The 22,126-nt window shown below is 41.6% G+C and overlaps 1 protein-coding gene, 1 long non-coding RNA gene and 1 pseudogene across 2 annotated transcripts in view; 1 reads left to right on the top strand and 2 right to left on the bottom strand.

The window, feature by feature from the left end:
• Window positions 1-3,661, top strand: part of LOC136393880 (spermatogenesis-associated protein 31D1-like) — a 371,407-nt gene extending 367,746 nt beyond the window's left edge. The window contains exon 7 of the mRNA XM_066366509.1: window positions 235-3,661. Within this exon, the coding sequence (XP_066222606.1) occupies window positions 235-3,661 (3,427 nt within the window). The remainder of the gene's footprint in view (window positions 1-234) is intronic.
• LOC136394896 (uncharacterized) overlaps window positions 1-22,126 on the bottom strand; it is a 292,059-nt gene that overhangs the window by 234,405 nt on the left and 35,528 nt on the right. The window lies entirely within an intron of this gene.
• On the bottom strand, window positions 3,658-21,858 carry LOC136393879 (receptor-type tyrosine-protein phosphatase S-like; annotated as a pseudogene).

The following is a 22,126-nucleotide window of genomic DNA, read 5'->3' as shown; positions in this document are numbered from 1 at the left end:
TATGAAATTCCAGGCTTTCATGCAGCATTTCATAGGCATGGGAGGGGGTTGCCACAGAAACAAGAATAGGAGTGAATGCCTTGGGGTGAGTGCTCCTGATGCATTGTGATGTCATGGATGTGCAGCGATGTGAAGGGGCAGCAGGCTTCAGGTGGTCCCACCCCTACCAGGCCAGTAGGTCCTCCTTTCCTTGTTCTGGTCCTGGCTGCAGCTCTGTACCTCCTCTTTCCTCAGCCCCCTGGGTCAGCACCATGATACCATCCGCCTCCGTCAGCTTCTATGCCCAGGCCCCTCCTGGGAGGTGTGCAATAACACAACTGCTTACATCAACCATCTACCATCCTCAGAGGCCCTGGAAGATTCTACTCCCTCAGTGTCCCCTGTGGCTTCCATAGCACCCATGTCTGAGCGATCATCCAGTCAGTCCTCTGCCTTCTCAGCAGTTCCTCCAGCAGATATAACACCACCTCCTCTGCCCAAGCCTTTCCCATCACCTCCCTCCAATCCTGCCCCTAACCCAGTGACCACCTTGGGTAATTTTCAGTCACCCTCACCACCGGGTCACACTCTGCCTCCAGAGACTTCTCCTCCCTCAGAGTGCAAACTCCCTGTGCACTATTCCCCACCCCAAACCAAAGACCCATTCTCTTCGAACCGGAATCAATACAATTTTCATCAAGAGTCTCCTGCCCAACATTCTACACAGACCTCTTTTGGGGGAAACCCTGAAGCCAAACTCATAGATCCTGGACATCTTTTCTTTCTAAGCCCTGACGAGCAGGACTCGGAACAGCACTGCACAAACCCCAGGACTGGGGAAGACGATATAGAACAAGAATCCGTTCAGTTATCCTGGGGTCTTCCTTCACCGCACAGCGAGTCCTTAACATCACCTGTACAGTCCTCAGATGACTACTCCTCAATCTTTGCTTTCAATAGCCCTGCCAATGCCTCCACAGGCCCAGAATCCCCAATATTTCCTTATGTCTTACCTCCATCCTTGCCTGAGGCCCAACCTCAACCTTTGCCTCAAACCATGCCCCAATCCCGGTCCCTACCTCTCACTCAGATCCAACGCCAGGCCCCCCTTCAATCCCCACTCCCAGTCCTACCATCTGGTCCCATACCTCAGATTGGGGCCTATGGAGTATGCTTCGATGACCTCCAGAATAAATCTGAACTTCTCACCTCATCTAAGATATATCACCTAGAACAGAATATACTGAAGAAACAATGGGAATCTGTGTGGGGTCTACCCTCTGTGGCTCAACATTCTCAGAAGGACTTCTGTCTTTCAGCTCCCACCGTTCCTTACTGCCGGCCCTCTGTGGCTGATGTTTCAATTTCCATTTATCCTATGGAATTTTATCTCGGCTGTCAAATTCAAAAGACACTTGAGCATCACATTAGAAAGAGGCTCATCCAACACCGGTGGGGCCTGTCCCTCAGGATCCTCGAGATTCTGTCCCTGATGAGGCCTCTGAGGAATTCCTTGGCCGTATCTGAGTCAAAGAGCTGTTATGGCCACTCACAGATCTCCATGTATAAAAGCCCAAGTAGAAACAATCTAAATGTTAGATTGAGCCAACCGGGAAGCTTCTACAAAAAGGGCTCAGAAATGTTTCACCTAGAAGAGAACAAGGGGACAGAAGAGAGAGACAGCCAAGAGAATGATGCAAAAGATCATCTGTCCAGTCACTCACACAGCTCATCAGATAAGGATGTGGGGTATGACTCCCACACAAACCTAGACATTAGCAGAGAACATTCTGTGGTGTCAGGGCTGACAGCAAGTCAGAGAAAACAGGCAAATGGCATGAAAGTACACTTGAACAAGAAGCTTGAGGAGATTAGTAAGGGACAGACTCCTGGGACTGAGCATACTTCAATGCACACTATGAAGCAAACACCTTCTATAAAGTCCCAGACCGGAATAGAACAAACAAGTTTGCCACCATCTATGGACCTGATCTGCTGCCTGAATGTGTCCCAAAAGCTTTCTTTCCTTGAGTCCACTACTGAGCAGATGTTGGAGTCCCATATTAACAGGTTTCATACAAAGATGTGGGGACACCCAGCCAAAGTCCTTGAATCAGTAAAGCTCTTTAATACTTCATCCCATTCCTCGATCAATTCTAACTCTTCCTCCTCAACCAGCCTGATTTCTAAGATAAAGTCCCAACCCGGGGGCTTTATACCCCTTAGAGGAGGCTCTAAAAGCCTTCATGAAGAGAAAGAATATTCAGCCACCATCTTGAATCTTCCTGTTTCTGCTGACTCGTTTGTGGGCAAGGAAGAACAGGGGACCCTGACACAGTCACCCTCTGACATCACTCACAGGCCTGCAGAGGAGGGTCAGACAATACTGGATGCCACACAGACTGTCACAAACAACATCACTGGCAAAGCCAGTCAGAGACATTCCACAATGGACAGCATTCACCCCCCAATGCTGCCTGCAAGGCAAGTCAGGGCCAGAAATGTGAACACCAGTGCTGGAGCAGAGCTGCAACAACGGAAGAAGAGATCAGAACCTGGCTCCGTACTCAGTGTGTCCAGGGCTGCGGAGCTCGGTGCCCCTCTATCCAAACTTGATGTTTTGAAAACCACAGAGTCGGGAATCTCTCAGATGATAACTGCAAAGACCGCTGAAAAGCCCCCAGCAAGAGCACCAGCTATCCAGAATCCTGTAACATCAGACAGCATGGAGCAACTGATGGCTGAGTTACAGTCTAAACAGGAGAAGAGAAGCCATAGACAGGCCCAAGGCCAGCCCACTGACATGTCCCATAACCCAGAGAGCTCGACTGACAAAGCCTCCCGGACTCACGCTCAGGGTGTGTCTAGTGCGGACACAGGAGTGTCCCAGATGCTGCATGTCCACCTGGAGGAGAGAAGAATTACAATGGAGCAGCAGCTGCAGCCTCGGGTCCCTGAGGATGACTTAAACTTGTGCCAGGATAAGAAATTGCCACAAGCTACAAAAAAAGTGAGCCCCACAGACTCCCAGTCAGAGAAGTTCAGTGGAGGAGACACAGGGTTCAAAGCATCTGAACTCAAAAGGAAGACATTTCTTACCCAGGACACTGCGTTAGGGGAGATGCTGGGGGGCAAGTTCCCCCAGACCCTGTCACAGAAGGACCAGTCTTCCGACAGCCTCTTCACAAAGAGAATGAAGAGAGTTTTTAAAAAGTTTATTCCTCGGTTACCCCAGAGAAATTCCCAGCAAAATGGCAGCCTTGTACCAGCGCAGAGCAGGGGCCCAGTTAAAAGGAGAGCTGCCTTTACTGGGGTATCAGACACCAGAAAGTCACTGGAGGAGAAAGCAGGGCATCAGGATGCACTGGGCTCCAGCCGCCCTCGCGAGCCCCCTCCCTCCACAGTGAAGTTTGGGAAAGCAGAACAGAAAGCTGCAGTGCGGGCCTGCCCACAGCCTGTCCAGGGGCCTCCTCCCAACTCCAGAGCCGCCTCCTCTAAAGCAACGATTACCAAGTCCTGCAGCCAAGCAGCCCTCTTTGCTGGCCAGAGCTCTACAACTAGTAGACATACCAGAAATGAGGACAGACATGCCCAGATAGTTGTGGCATTAAAGGACCAGCCACCCCAATCTGTGCCCTACAGAGGAACTGTGCCCCATCCCCCCCCACCTGAAGGCCTCTAGGGGCCCAGGGGCCTCCAGATGTTCTCAGAGCTGCTAAAGGTTCTGTCCAGGGAAAAAATATTCCCACCCCAATGTAATCCAAGTAAAGTTTACTTGTGGAAAACATTGACTTGCCTACTAAATATTTCACCCATTATAGCGATGTCTTTCTGTGTACCGTGAAGGGGGCAAGGGTTTGGGGTATCTTGGGGCTTGTGCTTAGGGAAAGCAAGGCCTTTTTTCAGCTCCTACTGATTTCCTTTGGTTTCCAAAAGTTACCAAGGTGACTGGTGCCTGGGAGCTCTTGGTTTGAAATAGATGTCATGTGCCCTCCCCCAAAGCCCACTGCCTCCCAGATGGAGTGAGGAGATGGGCTCTGTCTCTCATCTCCAGCTTAGCCTTAATGAACAGGTGAAGCTGCCCACACATCCCTCGAGGAAAGCTTCCTATCCCTTAGGTAGGGGTCCTCATACTACGGCCAGTTATCCAGCCCCGCACACTTCGGGAAGGGACATCTCTTTCCTTCGTGGTCAGCAAAGCGCGGCATTGCTCACATACGGTACTACTTCCGGTGACGCAGGACAGGCACTTCACGGCTCCGGAAGCACGTCATTTCCCTTGTTACAGCTAGCAGTGACAAATATGGAACCGGACATTGAGCATCTCATTAGCCAAAAGCAGGCCCACAGTTCCCATTGAAATACTGGTCAGTTTGTTGATTTAAATTTACTTGTTCTTTATTTTAAATATTGTATTTGTTCCTGTTTTATTTTTTTACTTTAAAATAAGATATGTGCAGTGTGCATAGTGATTTGTTCATAGGGTTTTTTTATACTCTGGCCCTCCAAAGGTCTGAGGGACAGTGAACTGGCCCCCTGTGTAAAAAGTTTGGGGACCCCTGCCTTAGGGCAATAGGGCAGACAGCCATCTGTGACTGAAGAAGTTACCGACGGGTATATTTTTCAGTGAGTATCAGTGAAGACAAGAGAGCGGCTTACTCATTATTTAGCACTCAGTAATCAGAGGAGCCCACAGGTGGGTGAACCCCAAATAAGAGTGTTTGGGGGTATCTGTGCAGTGGATTGTGGGCTGCGTGGGGTAGGGTCTAGGAACAGCATGGATGCTGCTTAAAACTCTTTCTTGTGGGCCATGTTAATATCTTGGGAAAGCATAACTTAACCTTGACTCTGAGGTATGTCTACTGGGAAGTAACTTTGGGGAAGTGGTTCTTGACTGTGGGTAGTTCTTCAGGCTGCGGGATTGATGACATTTGTTTTTTTCTGAGTGAAAGCATCACTCAACTATCAGTGGAAAAAATGTTAACCAGAAAGTCACATACCTCCCTGGGTAAAAATCCAGATGAAAGTGAGGAAAAGATCTTTAGTGTGAGTGAGGAAGTAAGAATAAATTAAACAAGGAGAAGAGTGACCTGGCTGGTGGAACAAAGGTTTATGTCTCATCATGCCCTCACTGTGACCCTCTCTTGCTCCCAGCGTTCTCAATCTGACCAAACCTCCACCTGCCAAGGCTGATCAGAGCACTGCTGCATGAGGCCTCACACCAAAAAGGCACGGCTGCTCCTCGAGAACTAAAGCGGTATTTGCACTGTCATCGGGCAGGGTAGCCTGTTGGGGGGAAGGGGATCTGGGTACCTCCTTCCATCCAAGCTTGATGGAAATATATAGGATAAGATCTTGCTATTAGTGTGTACAGTTCACCAATCAGGATGGAGATGACACCTTTGATATCCATGGCTTTGGTGGAGCTACAGTAGATCTCCCAGAATATCTGCAGCTCATGAGTGACCAGTGAGTTCTAGACTATGCACCAAGGCTGCAGATATTTGAGAGTTCACTATGTATGTCCACGGAATGCTTTTGTGTGTGTGTGTGTGTGCCAAACCTGCCCACCCTTACTCTAGTGGTCTGGAGGGAAGCAACTCCATTTACACAGATAGAAACACAAAAATATGTATAATAAGTGTAGCACTTCAGGTAGCTTTTTCAGTAAGCCTTATGAATCCTTGGCGTACAGAGAGAAAAAAGAATAAAAGGGGTTGACCACAGCCCTCGCTCTTGCAGTACTTACATCTTCTTGTCCAGGGTTATGCCATTGACCCTACAATGTTGGAAGCTTGGAGTCACAGAAAAAATACAGACTTTGTGAAAGTCCTACTAGGGACAGAAAGGTGCAATGGGGCCTCAGACAGGGAACCTGAAGAGTTGAGCAGGCAGAGGACGGCTCTAATAACATGTGGACCAAGCAACCAATATCCAGCCTCCCAGTTCCTACATCATCTCATCGCAGGTCCTTTATTTCCACTGCTGTGCAGTTACTGCCACACTGCAGAGCTTCTTACCAGGAACACCTCTGCCATCTGGAATAATACAGTCTGACCTTCCACCCTTCGGCCTCATCTGTCCTTCCAGCATAGATGCCCTGTGTTAACTTTTCAACTCCAACTCATTCATTTTTCCACTAAGTATGTCTTCCTCCCGTACCAAGGTAGACTCAATGGTCTATCAGGTAATTAACATTTAAAGAGCTTCACTATGAATGGCCCTTACCAGTCCCCTTTAATTCTTTCTGTCTGGCAAAATTCCAACTCTGGTTTTTCCCCCAGAAATGTCTTCCTGTAAGTAATTGATCACCACTGGATTAAATCTCACAATCAATTCTATTGGTTCCCTGGAACTACCTGGAAATCATTCATTCAACAAATAATTATCCAATGCTTCCTAACATGTGAACAAATCAAATGGAGCTTGGGTACCTGTTTCCTTAGTCTGTTCTATCTCCAAAGGTCCTCAAATCTATGTCCTACCTCACTTTCCTCTCACTGAGGCCATCTCCGCTTGCTCAACAGATGTGCTGGACCACTGTTCACAAAAGAGCTAGAAGCCATGACATGGGAACTTTTCAAAAAAATATTTTCAAAAACTATCACATTTATCCTTTCCCTTTCCCTGCCTGTTATACCGGAAGAGGTTTCGTTCTCAACCTCAAAGTAATGACACTTCCTGAATCACCCTATTGACAGATAGCTAAATTCCCTTCTTGATGGACAGATGCACACTTGCTGGGTACTCCATCCTCTCATCAGGTATCCAATATCTTTTACTTTTTAAAAACGTTGCAACACAATTATTTAAACGTGCATATGAGCAGATTGAACCCTTGATCTTCCCATGTACTCTCACCCAACTTTCACAGTTGTCATTTGGCATATGTAATACATGCTATTTTACAATAAAGTGAAAAAGCCCATCCAAACACCTTGCCATCCATCTCTCAGCCTTATACTATGTGCCCAGGTCCCAGCCCTAATTTTGCTTTGATTTTCATGACTAATGCACCGCAGATGTAAACATTATTGAAAGGCTTTGGGAATCAGTTCTGCTCTGACTTTTAGTTAACCCTGAGGAGTCATGTCAGTGAATTCTTCTCTCAAATACATACAAGAAGTAATCTTACAGAGTAAGCCCAGTGCACAGTATTGCTGCTCCTTAATCCCACGGTAACTACACTAACATGATAAATGTATAGAAGTAGAGAGCTACAGAGTTGGCATTGCTATATGTGTGTTCAAATATTTAGAAGAAACTTTTTTCCTCTTACATGCTAAAATGACTTAAATGTACTTGCTTATCTTTTCTTTTCCAAAATGCCATTAAGAGTAAAAGATTAGATCAAAAGATAATGATCATCATTAGCATCAGAAAATATGCAAATTAAAAACACTGTGAGACAGACACACAAAAACATGGTTAGAATAAAAACAGCTAAGTGTCACTGAGAAATTTAAGAAAAGATTAAGACTTTAAAGATCTAGATATATACTCATGATGTATTGCAAAGTGACATACTATGTTTATAAAATAATATGTACACTAAAATGCATTGTCTGAACTACAATTTTTACTGAGGTATCATTCTAATCAGTTATCGATTGACAAAAACCAGTACTGTCATTAAGGCTTGATAACTATAATTTTTCCAAGAAGCAACATACCAAGTGATATTTATTCATGCAACACTATCAATACAAAACAAGGAAAACCTGATTAACTGAGAAAAATGATCACAAGGGGATGTACCAATGATTCCTGCTAAGGTAAAATAGGCCAGAGAAACACAGTTTGGTTCTTTGTTACAAGAAGTAAAATTTGGGGATAAAAATCTTCTGGTGATTTTCCTTTTATGGAAGAAAAGGGAAATGAGACTTTGTTTTAGGTTTTACAATACATTTTTGATAACAAAATATCAATTATGTATATTCACTACAAGAAGCTTATACTTACACTAAATAAACAACACCATATTTTCCAAGTTATTCCCACATGATCACAAATGGAAACTCATCAGCCCTGATTTCCAACTCACCTGCAATGCACTGAAATAGGTCCATCTTAGCGAAACTGCTCTTCTGTTTTATGGACTTGGCCAATGAAGTCAATAAATCCTTCTCCAGACTTTGGCACTCCTTGCTCTGGCCAGTCAGTGAACTGGAACTGTCTCACTGTTAGGACTGACCATCCTGCTGGGAGAAAGCCAAGGACACCAGGAGTATTCCACCGGGGCACAGACCACACCAGCAAACATGATGGTTTTTCCAAAAAGAAAAAAAAGGAATAAAAAGTTAGCAGCATATTATACTTATTTACATGCATGTTTTATCTGCTGTGAACACTGTCTCCATTCATATATCCTTACACTGCGAATTAGTTTGCTATTGTAGGTCCCAGTCACAAACCTCATAAAGTACAGAGCAGTGCAGTTCCTATATGAGTGCATGTTTTAGAGACCCAGAGTTTGCCTTCAAAACCAAGGTGGAACCTGTACACTACATTTCAAAAATTGCAGAATCCAGTGACTTCTTATTGAATGGAGCATTCAGGCTTCTCGTGTAGAACAGAGGGTTTGCTATTGATACAACTTTATATTTGCTGTGCTTGCTTATTTATAGCATTGTCAAATGACAGATATTGAAAATATCTGAGACAAATTAGGTAGCTGCTGTTAACTTGGAGGCATACGATCTCTAGACATTGGCAGAACATACAACATACATCATGTGACTAACTATGCTGCTGAGTAGGCAGTGAGGCATCCCTCAAGTAGATCAAAGAGATTATGAGCAAATAAATGCTCTTATTCTTGAAAAGGACTCTTCCTGGCTGACCACAGGAATTAAGGTGTCAATGGGGGTTTTGACTCAGACAAATGAAAACAGAGAAAGAAAATAAGATGCAAAAGGAGACTCTTTCCTATAGTGAATAGGCAACACTGCTTTGACTCATGAAGTATAAATTGTGCTAAAAGAAAAACTAAGGCCCTTTTGATTCCTTCTGGAATCCTGCAAAATAAAAATAATTTTAAAAAGCAGAGGGCCTTCTATATACAGAAGCAGGAATAAAATTATGAGCATCAACGTTCTCCCCAGAATAAATAGAGATAATCCAAATTATAAACTTAGAGAGATTGGTCCCAATTGAAGAGGCCCTGCTCCCAACCTTGTATTTTGTATCATCTCTTTTCCCATTTAAATGATTTTTGGATACAGGTGAGCATGTATTCAAGATTCTGGGTGAGTCTACAGAGCAAGACTCAGTCTTCCTCGTTCAGTCATACTGAGGAGAGGGGCTGACTCACGATGAGACGGGCCGGCATCAGCCAGCCTGGCGGTGTCCACTAGAACAGGGCTATTTCTGACTGGCACCATTTGGGGAGGGTTATAAAATAGGAAGATCACATCAACTTTGTAAGAACTTTGTGTGCTTTGCCCCATAACTAACTAGGTTATCATGGAAGCATGATTTACTCCCCTGTTTGTGGAAAAGGTTTGAAAAGCACAGGAAGGAAGCCAGAGCCCAGGCAATGCAGACTTGTCCTCTTCCGGACATTTAGAGGATTTCATTTCTGACCACAGTTGCTTGAGAGAAGAGGCCACCAACCTGTGACTCCATTTAGAGGTCACCTGCTTAACAATACAGTATTCTCAACTGCCAACTGGCTTCTAAACTGGGAAGTTGAAATTAGAAACACACTAGGAGCACAAATGGCAAATGTTATGGCAGCCAGGATAATTATTCAATCATAGGAAGCCTTTAAAATGAAAACAAGCACATGAACAGGTCTCTGCTTCTCTGTTCCTTTGCATATTATGATCAGATGAAATCTGGGCACATGAGGAGTAGTAAAGAAGGTATCTCCTGCATTTACACAGCCTGGCTTCAACTCTTTACCATTAGAAGTGGTGGGTTGAATTTGCTTAGAATGCAAGTAACATTCTCATTCACTTATCTTGCTTTCAATTCTGAAAGGGAATTATTATTATTATTATTATTATTATTATTATTATTTTAACAAGGCATGCTTACTTGAGCATCTCAAAAACAATACCTAGGAACTTAACTGTTGCCTTGTGTACAGTCACTTTCAGAGCAGTTAAGACTTCAGATTTTCTGACATTAACAGGTCTGTCACCTCGGCCTACAGCCTGCTAACCAATTTCTGGTCCACATTAGGTCAACAGCCAGGACTCCAGCTTTGAAGATTAGCAGACAATCTCTAAACACGAGTATTGGTTAAGAAAACAGCTTTTCGGAAAAAACAATGGATCAAGTAAATAGCTTTACACTGGAGTTGCACTTGACCCACCCACTGTGACAGCTCCAAAAACAAAGCAGAGCTTTGGACTGACCCCTCTATCCTAAGATATATTTATAGTCACGGTTTGAGAATGGCTAAAGGCAAGGATATTAAAGTTTACACACAGAACATCTTACATCAGAGCTGAACCTTGGACGCGGCGATCAAATAAGAAATGTAAAATGAAAATTAGCCACCAAGGGTCGTGGGTGCACAGCTCTGGTGGACAGACACATTAGCACACCAAGGAATAAACCATGCCAGCAATCAAATTAAAATGTGCAAAGCTTGTTCAATTCTTCTAAAAAATGCCATTTGCTCTGCAGTTTTAAAATCATACCAAATTAAATCCAAGCCCACATTACCTAAAGGGCTTTGCAAAACAACAACATATTTACAGCGTCAAGTAATAAAGAAGTCAAGAAAGTTCCAAAGAGAATGAGTTGAGAAGGTGATTGTAAGAATAGTCAGCCAATCAGTAAATGCTTCCCAGCACACATACTCACCAAATGCAGTCCTAAAGTTGAGCTGCCAGATGTTATATTTGAAATGAAGCCAACCTGGGTTTGTGAGAACACTTGCCAGACAGAAGAAAAGTTACTTTTATATTTAAAAAAAAAATTCCTCCCACCTGGGTGGGTTCTTTTTGCTTTGGGAAGAAAGTCACCGGTAAATGTTTCTCCCAGAAGTGCATTTTAGACTACTTGTCAGCTAATAGTTAAGAGCATAAGACTGTGCCAACTTACCCTGGCATCTGTGACCTTGAATTCTCTAAGGATATACTGCGGCATGTTGTACTCAGCCATGGGATCTACAACAAAGTACTGGAATCTTGCAGATCGTTCTGCTGGCCAGTATTGATGACATTTTTCCTGAAAGGAGAGAAGGTTTATGTAAACCATACAAACGGGCAATAAAGTTTTGTCTGTCTTCTAGTTATCTCTCTCTATATTTTTTTCATTAGTAAAATTTCAAAATGCAAGCCCATTCCAACTGCATGCAAGTTATTTATTTATTTATTTATTTTTTTGAATCTGGAAGTTTCCTGAGGATAGCGAAATCCTGTGGTTCGATTCTTGCCCATAGTATCAAGGACAGGACATGGAATATATTAGGTGCCAATACACAATCATTGGATTGAATACTTTGATAGGGTAACATCTTCATATCTATAGGTTAACCAAATAATTCCATCAGTCCTTGGACGTAATACTGGCCATGTCAATCGTGCATTGCAGCACCTCAGTAGACTTGCACCATGGTGGACTGGAATGAAGAAAACCATCAAGTGTGAATGTGGAAAGAAACCTTCGAATTGATCTAGTCCAGTCTCCCTTCTCAGCTGAGGAAACTGAAGCCCAGGCAGTTTTAATGACTTGGCTCAGTCTCACAGTGTCAATGACCAAATTAGAATAGTCAAGTCAGTTTCCTAGTTCTTTTCCCTCCACCCCCGTGGGCCCTAAAAGCTGGGTTTTAGATACATCTCTATCATTTGATTTATACTAAAAGACAGAGATAATATCTCAAGCAAATATGGCACAATGCTTGCTTGCACATATTAAATTTAAGTGGGAAGTCCTCTGTGTCTCTAATACTATTTTATGTATATTTTCTGAATAACCTTTTTTTTTTTTTCTACAGAGACAGAGAGTCAGAGAGAGGGATAGACAGGGACAGACAGACAGGAATGGAGAGATGAGAAGCATCCATGATTAGTTTTTCGTTGTGCATAGCAACACCTTAATTGTTCATTGATTACCTTGTCATATGTGCCTTGACCGTGGGCCTTCAGCAGACTGAGTAACCCCTTGATCGAGCCAGTGACCTTGGGCTCAAGCTGGCGAGCTTTTGCTCAAACCAGATGAGTTCTTGCTGAGGCTGGCGACCTCGGGGTCTCGAACCTAGGTCTTCTGCATCCCAGTCCGACGCTCTATCCACTGTGCCACTGCCTGGTCAGGCAATAATCATTCTTTAAAATTAGATTTGAGATTACCTTTGAGTTACCTATGTAACTTTACAAGACTTTATGCAATGGGAGTGGATGGTGAGCAAGTAAGAATTGGCCTCAGATATGAAAGAACGTCAAGTTCCCTCCTATAGAGAAATAACGGCACGTTTGTTCATAAAACTTCAGCTTGTCCAGAATGAAAGGAAATAAAAATATGTTGACGACAGGACATAAGTCAAACAGGGTCATTTGCTTACTTATTTCTCTCTATAATTGTGTTTCACTGAAAACAAAATACTAGATCTTTCTTCAAAGCACACAAATGAAAGAACTCGATGTGGCTTTGTGAGTTAAAACTCACCCAGAGTAGTGAATGGCCCCAATGTTTCTGGAGTACTCTGACTTCCCAATGGCACTGGCTCTTGAGTTATTAAAATTGAATCCTCATGTCTACATGAATTAATGTCTTAGGAGGAGACACTCACTCTGCCCATCTCATGCAGCTTGGTGAGCATAACAACGACGGTGGAATTGTGTTCCCACAGCATCCGCCAGAAGTCCTTGGTGGTCTCTGTCAACGGCCCCTGGGTAGCAATGTAGGCTTTCTGTTGTCTCAATTACAGAGAATGGAAGTAGCATGTTAAAAATATCAGAGAACACGTCGGCCTAGCGTGCGGAGGACCCGGGTTCGATTCCCGGCCAGGGCACACAGGAGAAGCGCCCATTTGCTTCTCCACCCCTCCGCCGCACTTTCCTCTCTGTCTCTCCCTTCCCCTCCCGCAGCCAAGGCTCCATTGGAGCAAAGATGGCCCGGGCGCTGGGGATGGCTCTGTGGCCTCTGCCCCAGGCGCTAGAGTGGCTCTGGTCGCAATATGGCGACGCCCAGGATGGGCAGAGCATCGCCCCCTGGTGGGCAGAGCGTCGCCCCATGGTGGGCGTGCCGGGTGGATCCCGGTCGGGCGCATGCGGGAGTCTGTCTGACTGTCTCTCCCCGTTTCCAGCTTCAGAAAAATGGAAAGAAAAAAAAAAAAAAAAAAAAAAAAAAATATCAGAGAACATGCAAAAGTTTGCATTTGCTATGTAAACATCAAACTTGGTAATAAAAACTAAAAATATATCATTAATACAATGGCAGTAAATTTCTGTTAATATTCTATAATCAAATAAGGACATTTGGACATTTAATACATTTTGGGGACTCTGCAAAAGAAATTGCTTTGTTAACATTATGACGTAAATCATTTTTTAAATTTTAGTGCAATACTAATTAGCTCAATTTCATGTGTCACACAAATCGTTTAAGATATACTTGTTCAGTGTCATTTTAAAGAAATGACTCTTACACAATCTATTAAATTTATGAAATATGGTGCAAAACAGCTTTTTTATTAACTCCTTCCATGTACAAATGGCTTTTGAAAGAGTGCAGAAAGCCAGATTAAAAACTCCATGACTGCTTCTTCTATTCAAAATTATATAAAACAAATGCTGATCTGTGCAGAAAGAAAATGCTTTGAATTGAGATAAAAATTCATTCCTGCTAAGAAAGTAGGGCACATGTAAATATCAAGGCTTTGGATTGTCAGGGGAACAAGAGTGTATATACCTGTATCCATCCATAAAACTGGCATTGATGTAATCAGATCCTTCTACTCTCGGATAGGCTGAAGGCATACCCTTGTGGATTCATATGGCATAATATTAACAAGGCGATTTTTTAATTTATTACATGGAAGATGGGCACTGACGAATCTTGAGGTGTGACCTTTAGAGCTGGCTAGATGCTGTCGAATAGAAAAAAGGAAAAATACAAAAAAGATAAATTAGCCTTTGGTTTGAATGCAAGGTACCCAAGATTTCCTCCTTAGATACAAAGCTTTTGTTTACTTTAAAGCAAATGACTCTGCAAACTGTATACTTCTTTTCACTTCTAACTAGTGAACTCCATATAGCCTATTGAATTTTTAAATATTATGTGCTGAGAGTATGATCTCTCAGTTTAAATTAGGGTACAAAGAGCTCGAGGTATTGTTGGGAAGCACAGAATAGAAAAGAAATAGAGGAAGCAAGTGTTTATAGTCAGATACCCGAGGACAAGGTCAAATGAATCTTGTAACTTGGCAAACTTGAAAGGTTAAGATAGTGAAGCAACTACTCAAAGATGACCCCAGAGTGACCTGCTCCTAAATGACCACATCATGTCCAATATCATACCTTAAATTCTAGCTCCATTCCTGTGACATTCTCTCCTGTCTCCATTTGTGTCAGCTTCTGAATGTAGGCATACAAGTTTCTTGTGGGCACTTCGGTATTTCCACAAGTCACTGCTTCTAGCAGTGCATCGTGGATAAAGATGTACTGGTCTTCTGTTTGAACCATGTAATTCCTCTGGGCTCTCATTAAAGTTACATGGCCATAAATATCTAGAGTTTTTTCATGATTTATTCTCTCTAACATGCATCTATTACAATGAAACAGCCAGTCCGGCCGACTCCCGAACTACAAGAAAAACAGAGATAAAAATCTACATAACTACATTAGGAAACTAACATATATAATAATAACATTATTTTCTTTATTATTAACTGGGTTTTAAAACTCATTAATTCTACTCCAATGGCTATTGTGATAATTTTGGAGCACTCTAAAATCAAAAGTATTATCAAGGCACCATAACCAATGTGTAGGGAACAATATACCAAGTCAAACTAGTTTGGTTTCAGTGTGTAAAATATCAAATCTATAGTTACTATGCTTCTTGATCACATAATACAAAGTAGACATTATTTTGAAACCATTATGAAAAAACATACATTCAGGCTGTTTATAACAGGAAATATTTTTTAAATAGTAAAGATCTAACTAGCCTATTATATATTGTTGTAGACCATTCTCAGTCTATTTGAGTTCAATTTAGCAAAAAAACTAGTAAATCACTGGACTTGAAATATTTCATATTTTAAGTCAGCAAGGAATTTCTAAAACCAACCTAGTGGGAAGTACATAATTAAAATAGTAAAGTCTTGCACGCTAAAAATAGTGCAAGGTATTCTCAGTGGGAAAAAATTCTTAATAAAAAGCAATCACTATAGAGTGTGGGTGTGTTCTGGTTTTTACTCCCTTTATTTTCAGATTTGAATATATTATGAAATTCCAGGTGAAATACAAGTATTCCCGATGGGAAAATAAAAGCCTCACTCTGTTGGAAGAAGCTCTGAGGCATTTTTTAAACTTCATCACTTGTGTACTTATGGGTCATTTTCCAATTGGTGGAAACTGGCTCAAAGAGGAGGAGGTAGAGAGTCTGCAAAGCGAGAAGACAAGATATGCCGTTCCAAAAAGACAGTCTAACTTACTGAACGGATCACAAGGTCAGGTTGTTGAAACACTGGAATTTACTTCAGTGTTGAAAAAAACATATTAACAAAATAACACATTTGTGTCCTTAAATCTCAAGGTAAGCCTGTTTGTCTCTTATTTTATCAACTCCTTTAGGCTATTTATGTGTCAAGTATGCTAGAATCCAAAATTCTTGGTCATGGATATTTACCTGGCTGGGAAACATGCAATCAGCAGGTACAGGTAATATATCACCAACTTATATACCAAGCAACAGGAAGCCTCCTTCATTTGCTACATGCCACTGTCTCCTGCATTTGTATATCTCTGTGTTCATTCATTTGTCCACCTGTCCATCTCTTCATTCAATGAATAACGAAGTACTTTGCTAAGTAACATACAGTAACTTTGCTACAGCATTACAGATGACTTAGATTCCACCTTAAATATCTCAGAGTCTATCATGAAGATACTTTACAGAAATATTTATAATTCAAGAAAGAAAGGTTATATTAATTTTTTTTTTTTTGGTGATGTGACATTTGTACCAAGACTTGAAGAAAAGAAAGAATGATGAATTTTAAATGATAGAGGTGTTTCTTAGCTTGACGCGAGACCTAAGGTTCAAGATAGTTTTTCCAGATACCAACAGTTGGGTGTCCTTGAGAAAGATATTTAACATTTTTCACATTTTCTTGCATTTCTTAAAACATGGTTATGATAATTAACCTAAAGAAAGAGGCAGCTGCTTGGTAGGTATACAGTTCAACCTCTGATGCTGACAACAAGGAACAGGCAATGTTAACTCTGGGGAATTATGACAATCTCTGCTGGATAATTTAAGATTAGGCTTTCAAAATCTTTCTTTAATCTATCCCCTAAAGCTGTGTTCTCTTTTCTCTCGTTATTTCCAATAAAAAATATCTAATGTTGGGGGGAACTTTGTGCTTTCCCATATGCTGGTACGGTAAATAAAATGGCAGTAATGTGCTTTCCCACAACAGGGCTTGGTGCTGTTGATGGTAGGAAGGGAGAAAATTTTATAATGATCTCAAACACAAAATAATCTGAAATATGTAGCACTAAACATTAGCCAAAAAGAAATGTGACTCATGTAATGGTTCCTTGGATGTCATGACAGGATAGAAGTTCTATGAAGTTGCAATCCGAAATGAAAGATGAACCCTAACTCTCATCTTCAGAAATCTACCAACACCCCTTTAAACTGTCCATCAGAAAAAATATTTTCCCCTTTGATCCCTGTACTGATTGTTCTCTTGTCTCTCTCGATTTTTCCATCTGTATCTCTTTTCCTAATTTACAGACCTTTTCCAGCCCTCCAAATGAAGATGAGATCCCCAAAGTTGTATCTTTTCTCTCATTCCTCTTCATGGTTCAGCAAAACAACAGATTCCTAAAGAGATATAGGCCCTTCTCTGAACATAGGGGAGATCTCTATTTCAAACTGCCCTTGAATTTCTCGAGAAATAAAAAGATTCCAAGATTAATCAGTATTTTCTCTGCTCAAATCTGCTCTTCTCTCATTCTTTCAGTGACATTCAGCTCTAAAAATTAAGAATCAGCTAAGCTTGCTTTTGCCTTGTGCCCTGCAAAGTAATAAATTATGAATTTCTATGCATTCAACCTCAACCATTTTATTCTACTATTCATCAGTGGTATGTTGGAGTTGGCAAAAGTCAATTGTTAAATTCTCAGAAATTCTGCTTAAGTAAATGTATTAAAAGTTAGGGTAATACTCAAAACCTATTGCTGCTTAAATACTTTACATTTATGCTCTTGAGGTGGAAAGATATTATATAACAGGGTGCTACTGAGTAGCATTCAGTGCTGTCACATTTGAGCTTGAAATCAGCCCTGGCAGGAGTACTTACACCCAGTAAATTGGCTAATACTACTCCTCTAGGGGGCAGTTCATCATTACGCTTTATCAGCACAAGCTGACTGTCCTAACTCATCCATTCCCATCATCAGGGACACACAGGAAGGTGCCCGTTATTTGGTTCTTCCAGCCACATTTGTGATAGGCTCTTTCATAAGACTCTGCAGACTATCACCCCACAAATACTTACTGAGTGCCCGTGATGTGCTAAGACTTAGGGAAGTGGTAAGCAAAACAGTCAGGACCTTTCCTCAGGAATGTTACTGTTTAGTGGGGAGATTAGATACTAAATAATCATGTAAACAAAGATATAATTGTAAATCTCAACAACTTCTGCTGTGAGGTAGGTAAATGTGCAGGGTGTTGGTACAGCACCTTTGAAGAAATGTCATTTAAATTGATACCTGTTATGGACTGAGTTGTGCACTCTAAAAATTCACATTGAGGCCCTAACCACCAATGTGACTATATTTAGAGGTAGGGCCTTTAGGCAGGTAATTAAGGATAAAGGAAGTCATAAAGGTGGGGCCCTAAGCCAGTAGGACCTTTCACAAATAGGAGGATGCACCAGAGAACTGTCTCTGTGCACATGCGCAGAGGAAATCCCATGTGAGAACATGCTAGCAGGTGGCCATCTTCAGCCAAGAGTGGTCTCCCCAGAAACCAACCCTGATGGCACCTTCAGCCTGGACGTATAGCTCCCTGAACTGTGAGAAAATACATCTTCATTGCCCAAGGCCCCTAGTGGGTGATGTTTCGTTATGGTAGCCCTAGCAGACTACTACGATAAGGCAAGGATCACTGTGCTCAGTGAAAAGGGTCAGAAAGGAAGAGAGAATATCCCACAGAAAGGTCCTGGAATGAAAACAGCTTAGCATATTTGAATAACTAAAGGAAAGCCAGGGTGGTTGAAAGATAGTGAGGGAAAAGGGAATGTTCCATGTACTTATTTTCCATGTTAAGTACCGTTTATAACATTAAACAAATAACCGAATAACTGTATTGAGAACAGCTATTAAAGTAACTGCATGTTTATAAATAGGCAATAAGATTACTACAAGAATCAAGACTTTCCCTCAGCTCCAGGCAAATTAGACGTATTTTAAGCTTTCCCACTTCTGGGCCTTGCGGACACAGGTCCCGCCTCCTCGTCCTCTTGTCTACCTGTTGGCGTCTCCCTTTCTTCTGGACTTGTCTTGACTGCCACATCGAAGGAGCAGGACTCTCCCCTCGGTGTATTTCTCCTTGGATCCACAGGACAATTTATACCCCTTTATTAGCAACTGCCTCCCCTTTTTTTCCCCCTGGTTATCATGTTTATACCAGTTAATATTCTCCTTGAGGGGAATCACAAGAGCTTTCTTGTCGCTACTGCGTTAGATAATTTCTTAGGGTGATTGCCATGCCAGGAAAATCGAAGGTGCTCAACCTGAATTGCAAAATTTTAAAAATGTTAAGTTTATATATTTCTTAACATATGAACGAACACTGAAGCTCTCTCCGGAATCAATGATTTATACAGAAACATTTCCCAAAGCCCCCAGCAGGGGAGTATTTTTTGACACTAGTTTACAAAGATAAAGGGAGATCTTATAATTTTATGAGACGAAAACAAGCCATGCTTATGCTTTACTCCAGTTGCTCAGAAATAGACCCCAGGCATTACCTTTTTTTCTTAAGAAATTGAACAATGCAAATTCAGAGCTTTGAGAAGAATGCCAGCCTCCTTTCCTTTGAATTTCCAAGTTCCCATAGCAGCACACATTTTACTTCCTTCTCCAGTTTACTCTCTTTTTCGCCCATCGTCAGGATCTGAGTGCAGTGCACCGTTCAAAATGAAGGACTGTAGTTCCAAAAGCAAATGCATTTTTCTTTGATCCTGAAAAATTCAGCTCCCCGGAGCAGCCTTAATGACGGAACCCTATTTAGTGTTGTTTGTTTTTCATCATTTCAACAGCCTTCAACCTGAAACATGGTAAGAACAGCAAAACTGATAAACCACCCTTATTTTTATCTGTTTTCTGTCGGAGTAGTTGCCAAGCACAGGACAGATTTTTCTAAATAACTTAAAAAAAAAAACCCAAAAGAGTGCATAACCCCATGCTTCAGGCTGAGGCCAGCACAACTCATTACATTTACTGTGTTACAGAAAATTCCAGCAAAAGGGGAAGTGGATTGTACTTTTAAATCAAGCCTAGCATTAGTCTGGTCCCCATAACCCCTGCAGTAAAACCACCTTTCCAAGTTTTCTTCCAATAAGGACAATAATTCAATTAAAGCAGACCAAATTATTGCCAAACTTTTGCCTTAAAAACAAGCCAAACCAATCCAAAACAAAATGGTTTCGAGTGATAAGACTATGCAATCCATTAAACAAGTGTGCCTACTAGGAAATGGTTATTACTTCAATACTATCATTCATCCTATTACAACATTTGTTTTCAATTTCTAAAAACATGATTGGCCCTGGTCGGTTGGCTCAGAGGTAGAGTGTCAGCCTGGCGTCCTGGGGACCCAGGTTCACTTCCCGGCCAGGGCACATAGAAGAAGCGCCCATTTGCTTCTCCACCCCGACCCCCTCCTTTCTCTCTGTGTCTTTCTTCCCCTCCCGCAGCCAAGGCTCCATTAAAGCAAAGATGGCCCGGGCTCTGGGGATGGCTCCTTGGCCTCTGCCCCAGGCGCTAGAGTGGCTCTGGTCGCAGCAGAGCGTCACCCCGGAGGGGCAGAGCATCGCCCCCTGGTGGGCAGAGCTTCGCCCCTGGTGGGCGTGCCGGGTGGATCCCGGTCAGTCGCATGAGGGAGTCTGTCTGACTGTCTCTCCCCGTTTCGAGCTTCAGAAAAAAAAGAAAAAAAGAAAAAAAAAACATGATTGATTTAGTCCCACAAGTTGAAATATGCTTCATGTCCCGTGATGCGCTATGGTAGTAATGTACAAAAGGAAAACATTGAGAGGCATAAGGGGGGCATTCTGCACTAAAATCGTTCTGGGGATGTGCTTAAGAATTGGCTTTCCTGATTAATCTGGTGGAGTTTAAATACTGACCCTTTTCGAATACTTCACTAATCTGGCAAAGAAAGACAATAGAATTAGGAGATTTTACAGTACATTTAGTTAGGTGCAAAGACAGTAAAATGGACCAAAAATCATAGTGAGTATTCTGTACATATATATCAGCTCATAATTTGATTGGACATTCCAGTTTGGCCATAACAAGAATGGCATTCATGAATTGCAAGAACATTAAAAAGGAACATCTATGAAAATGGGTTGAGTTTTATGACTAGGACACAAGTCATCAGATGATTATCCTGATAAAACTATGAAGTGATCTTGATGTGGCTGCCATTTCAACTCTTTCGTTTTTGTTAAAAATTCACATTTAACTTATTAAGCATCTGTACTGGTCATCTCTACACTATTTAGGGCTCTCTACCAAAATCTGACTCATAAGTATTTTAGGATTATATCTTCTGTCATTTCTTTTATCTAGAATGGTCAAAGAAATTATAGATTTCTTGGATATAAATATTTACTTGCCTAATTTACTTTTATATGTAATTGTAAAATAAAAATTTTATAAAAAATTGACTAAAGTGTCACTGAAATGCCGAATTTATCCATGTTATTTACCCTGGGATATATTCTGTGTAAAATGGTTGTTTGGGAGAGCAGTTTTACAATGATTGGTAAAACTTTAAATGGATGCATTCTTTGATGCACCATCAATTCTAGAATTCTGTCACAGAGGTATGTGTACATATGTACATATGTGCAGTCTTAGAAAGGGGTTTCCATTACAGTAGCATTAGAAAGAGAAAATTAATTCAGTAAAACAATTATTACGACTAAGGAAATGGATAAACTAGGGTATATAAATACCGATAATACTATGTAGAAGTTAAAAGAGTAAGTAAATCCATGTATCGACAAAAAAGGTTTCCACGAGTCAACCTAAATATGCTCAGAGCATTATACACACCACAATGCCACTCATATTTCTAAAAATTCCACAGAACAAGATTATGCATTTTTATATGCACACATATTGATGTATAGAACTTGATCTGCAAAGGCACTCAAATTAGAACAGCAGTTACCTCTTAGTGGGGAATGGGACTGGCGAGGTTGGGCTTTCACTTTATTTGAAGTGTTTTATTATTTTTGCAAGGATAACATAATCATATAATAGTAGAATTAAAAAGAAATATAAAATAATGGATAAAAAGTTACTATTATAAAAACAAAGAATCAATAAACACTTGAGGCCCCAGAGAGGTAGAGACAGAAGCTGGAACTGCATTCACCAGTTCAGGAATATTGCCCAGAGATGCGAGATGGATTCTCAGCAGCTCCTTGCCGCTCAGACTTGGTCCTGCCATCTGCTGCCAGATTTTTGGGAGTGGGTTTTTGAAAACATAGAAGATATCATGTGAAGGAGAATGTTTATGAGACCACCTTGATCACCCTAGGAAGAAAAAGCGCACTGCACTCTTGTGTGGCATCTTCTGAGGATGCAAAGTTCACTCTTCACTGACAGGGAAGAGGAGGCAGAGACTAAGAACAGAGGAACCAACCTGACAGGAATCCTAGTCTAAATATTGAGGGGTCGGGGAGACCTACACAGACCATATTTCCTTGGGGAATTTT

This window comes from Saccopteryx leptura, chromosome 2 (assembly GCF_036850995.1).
Source record: "Saccopteryx leptura isolate mSacLep1 chromosome 2, mSacLep1_pri_phased_curated, whole genome shotgun sequence".
NCBI lineage: Eukaryota > Metazoa > Chordata > Mammalia > Chiroptera > Emballonuridae > Saccopteryx > Saccopteryx leptura.
This window is presented reverse-complemented; position numbering and strand designations above follow the sequence as displayed.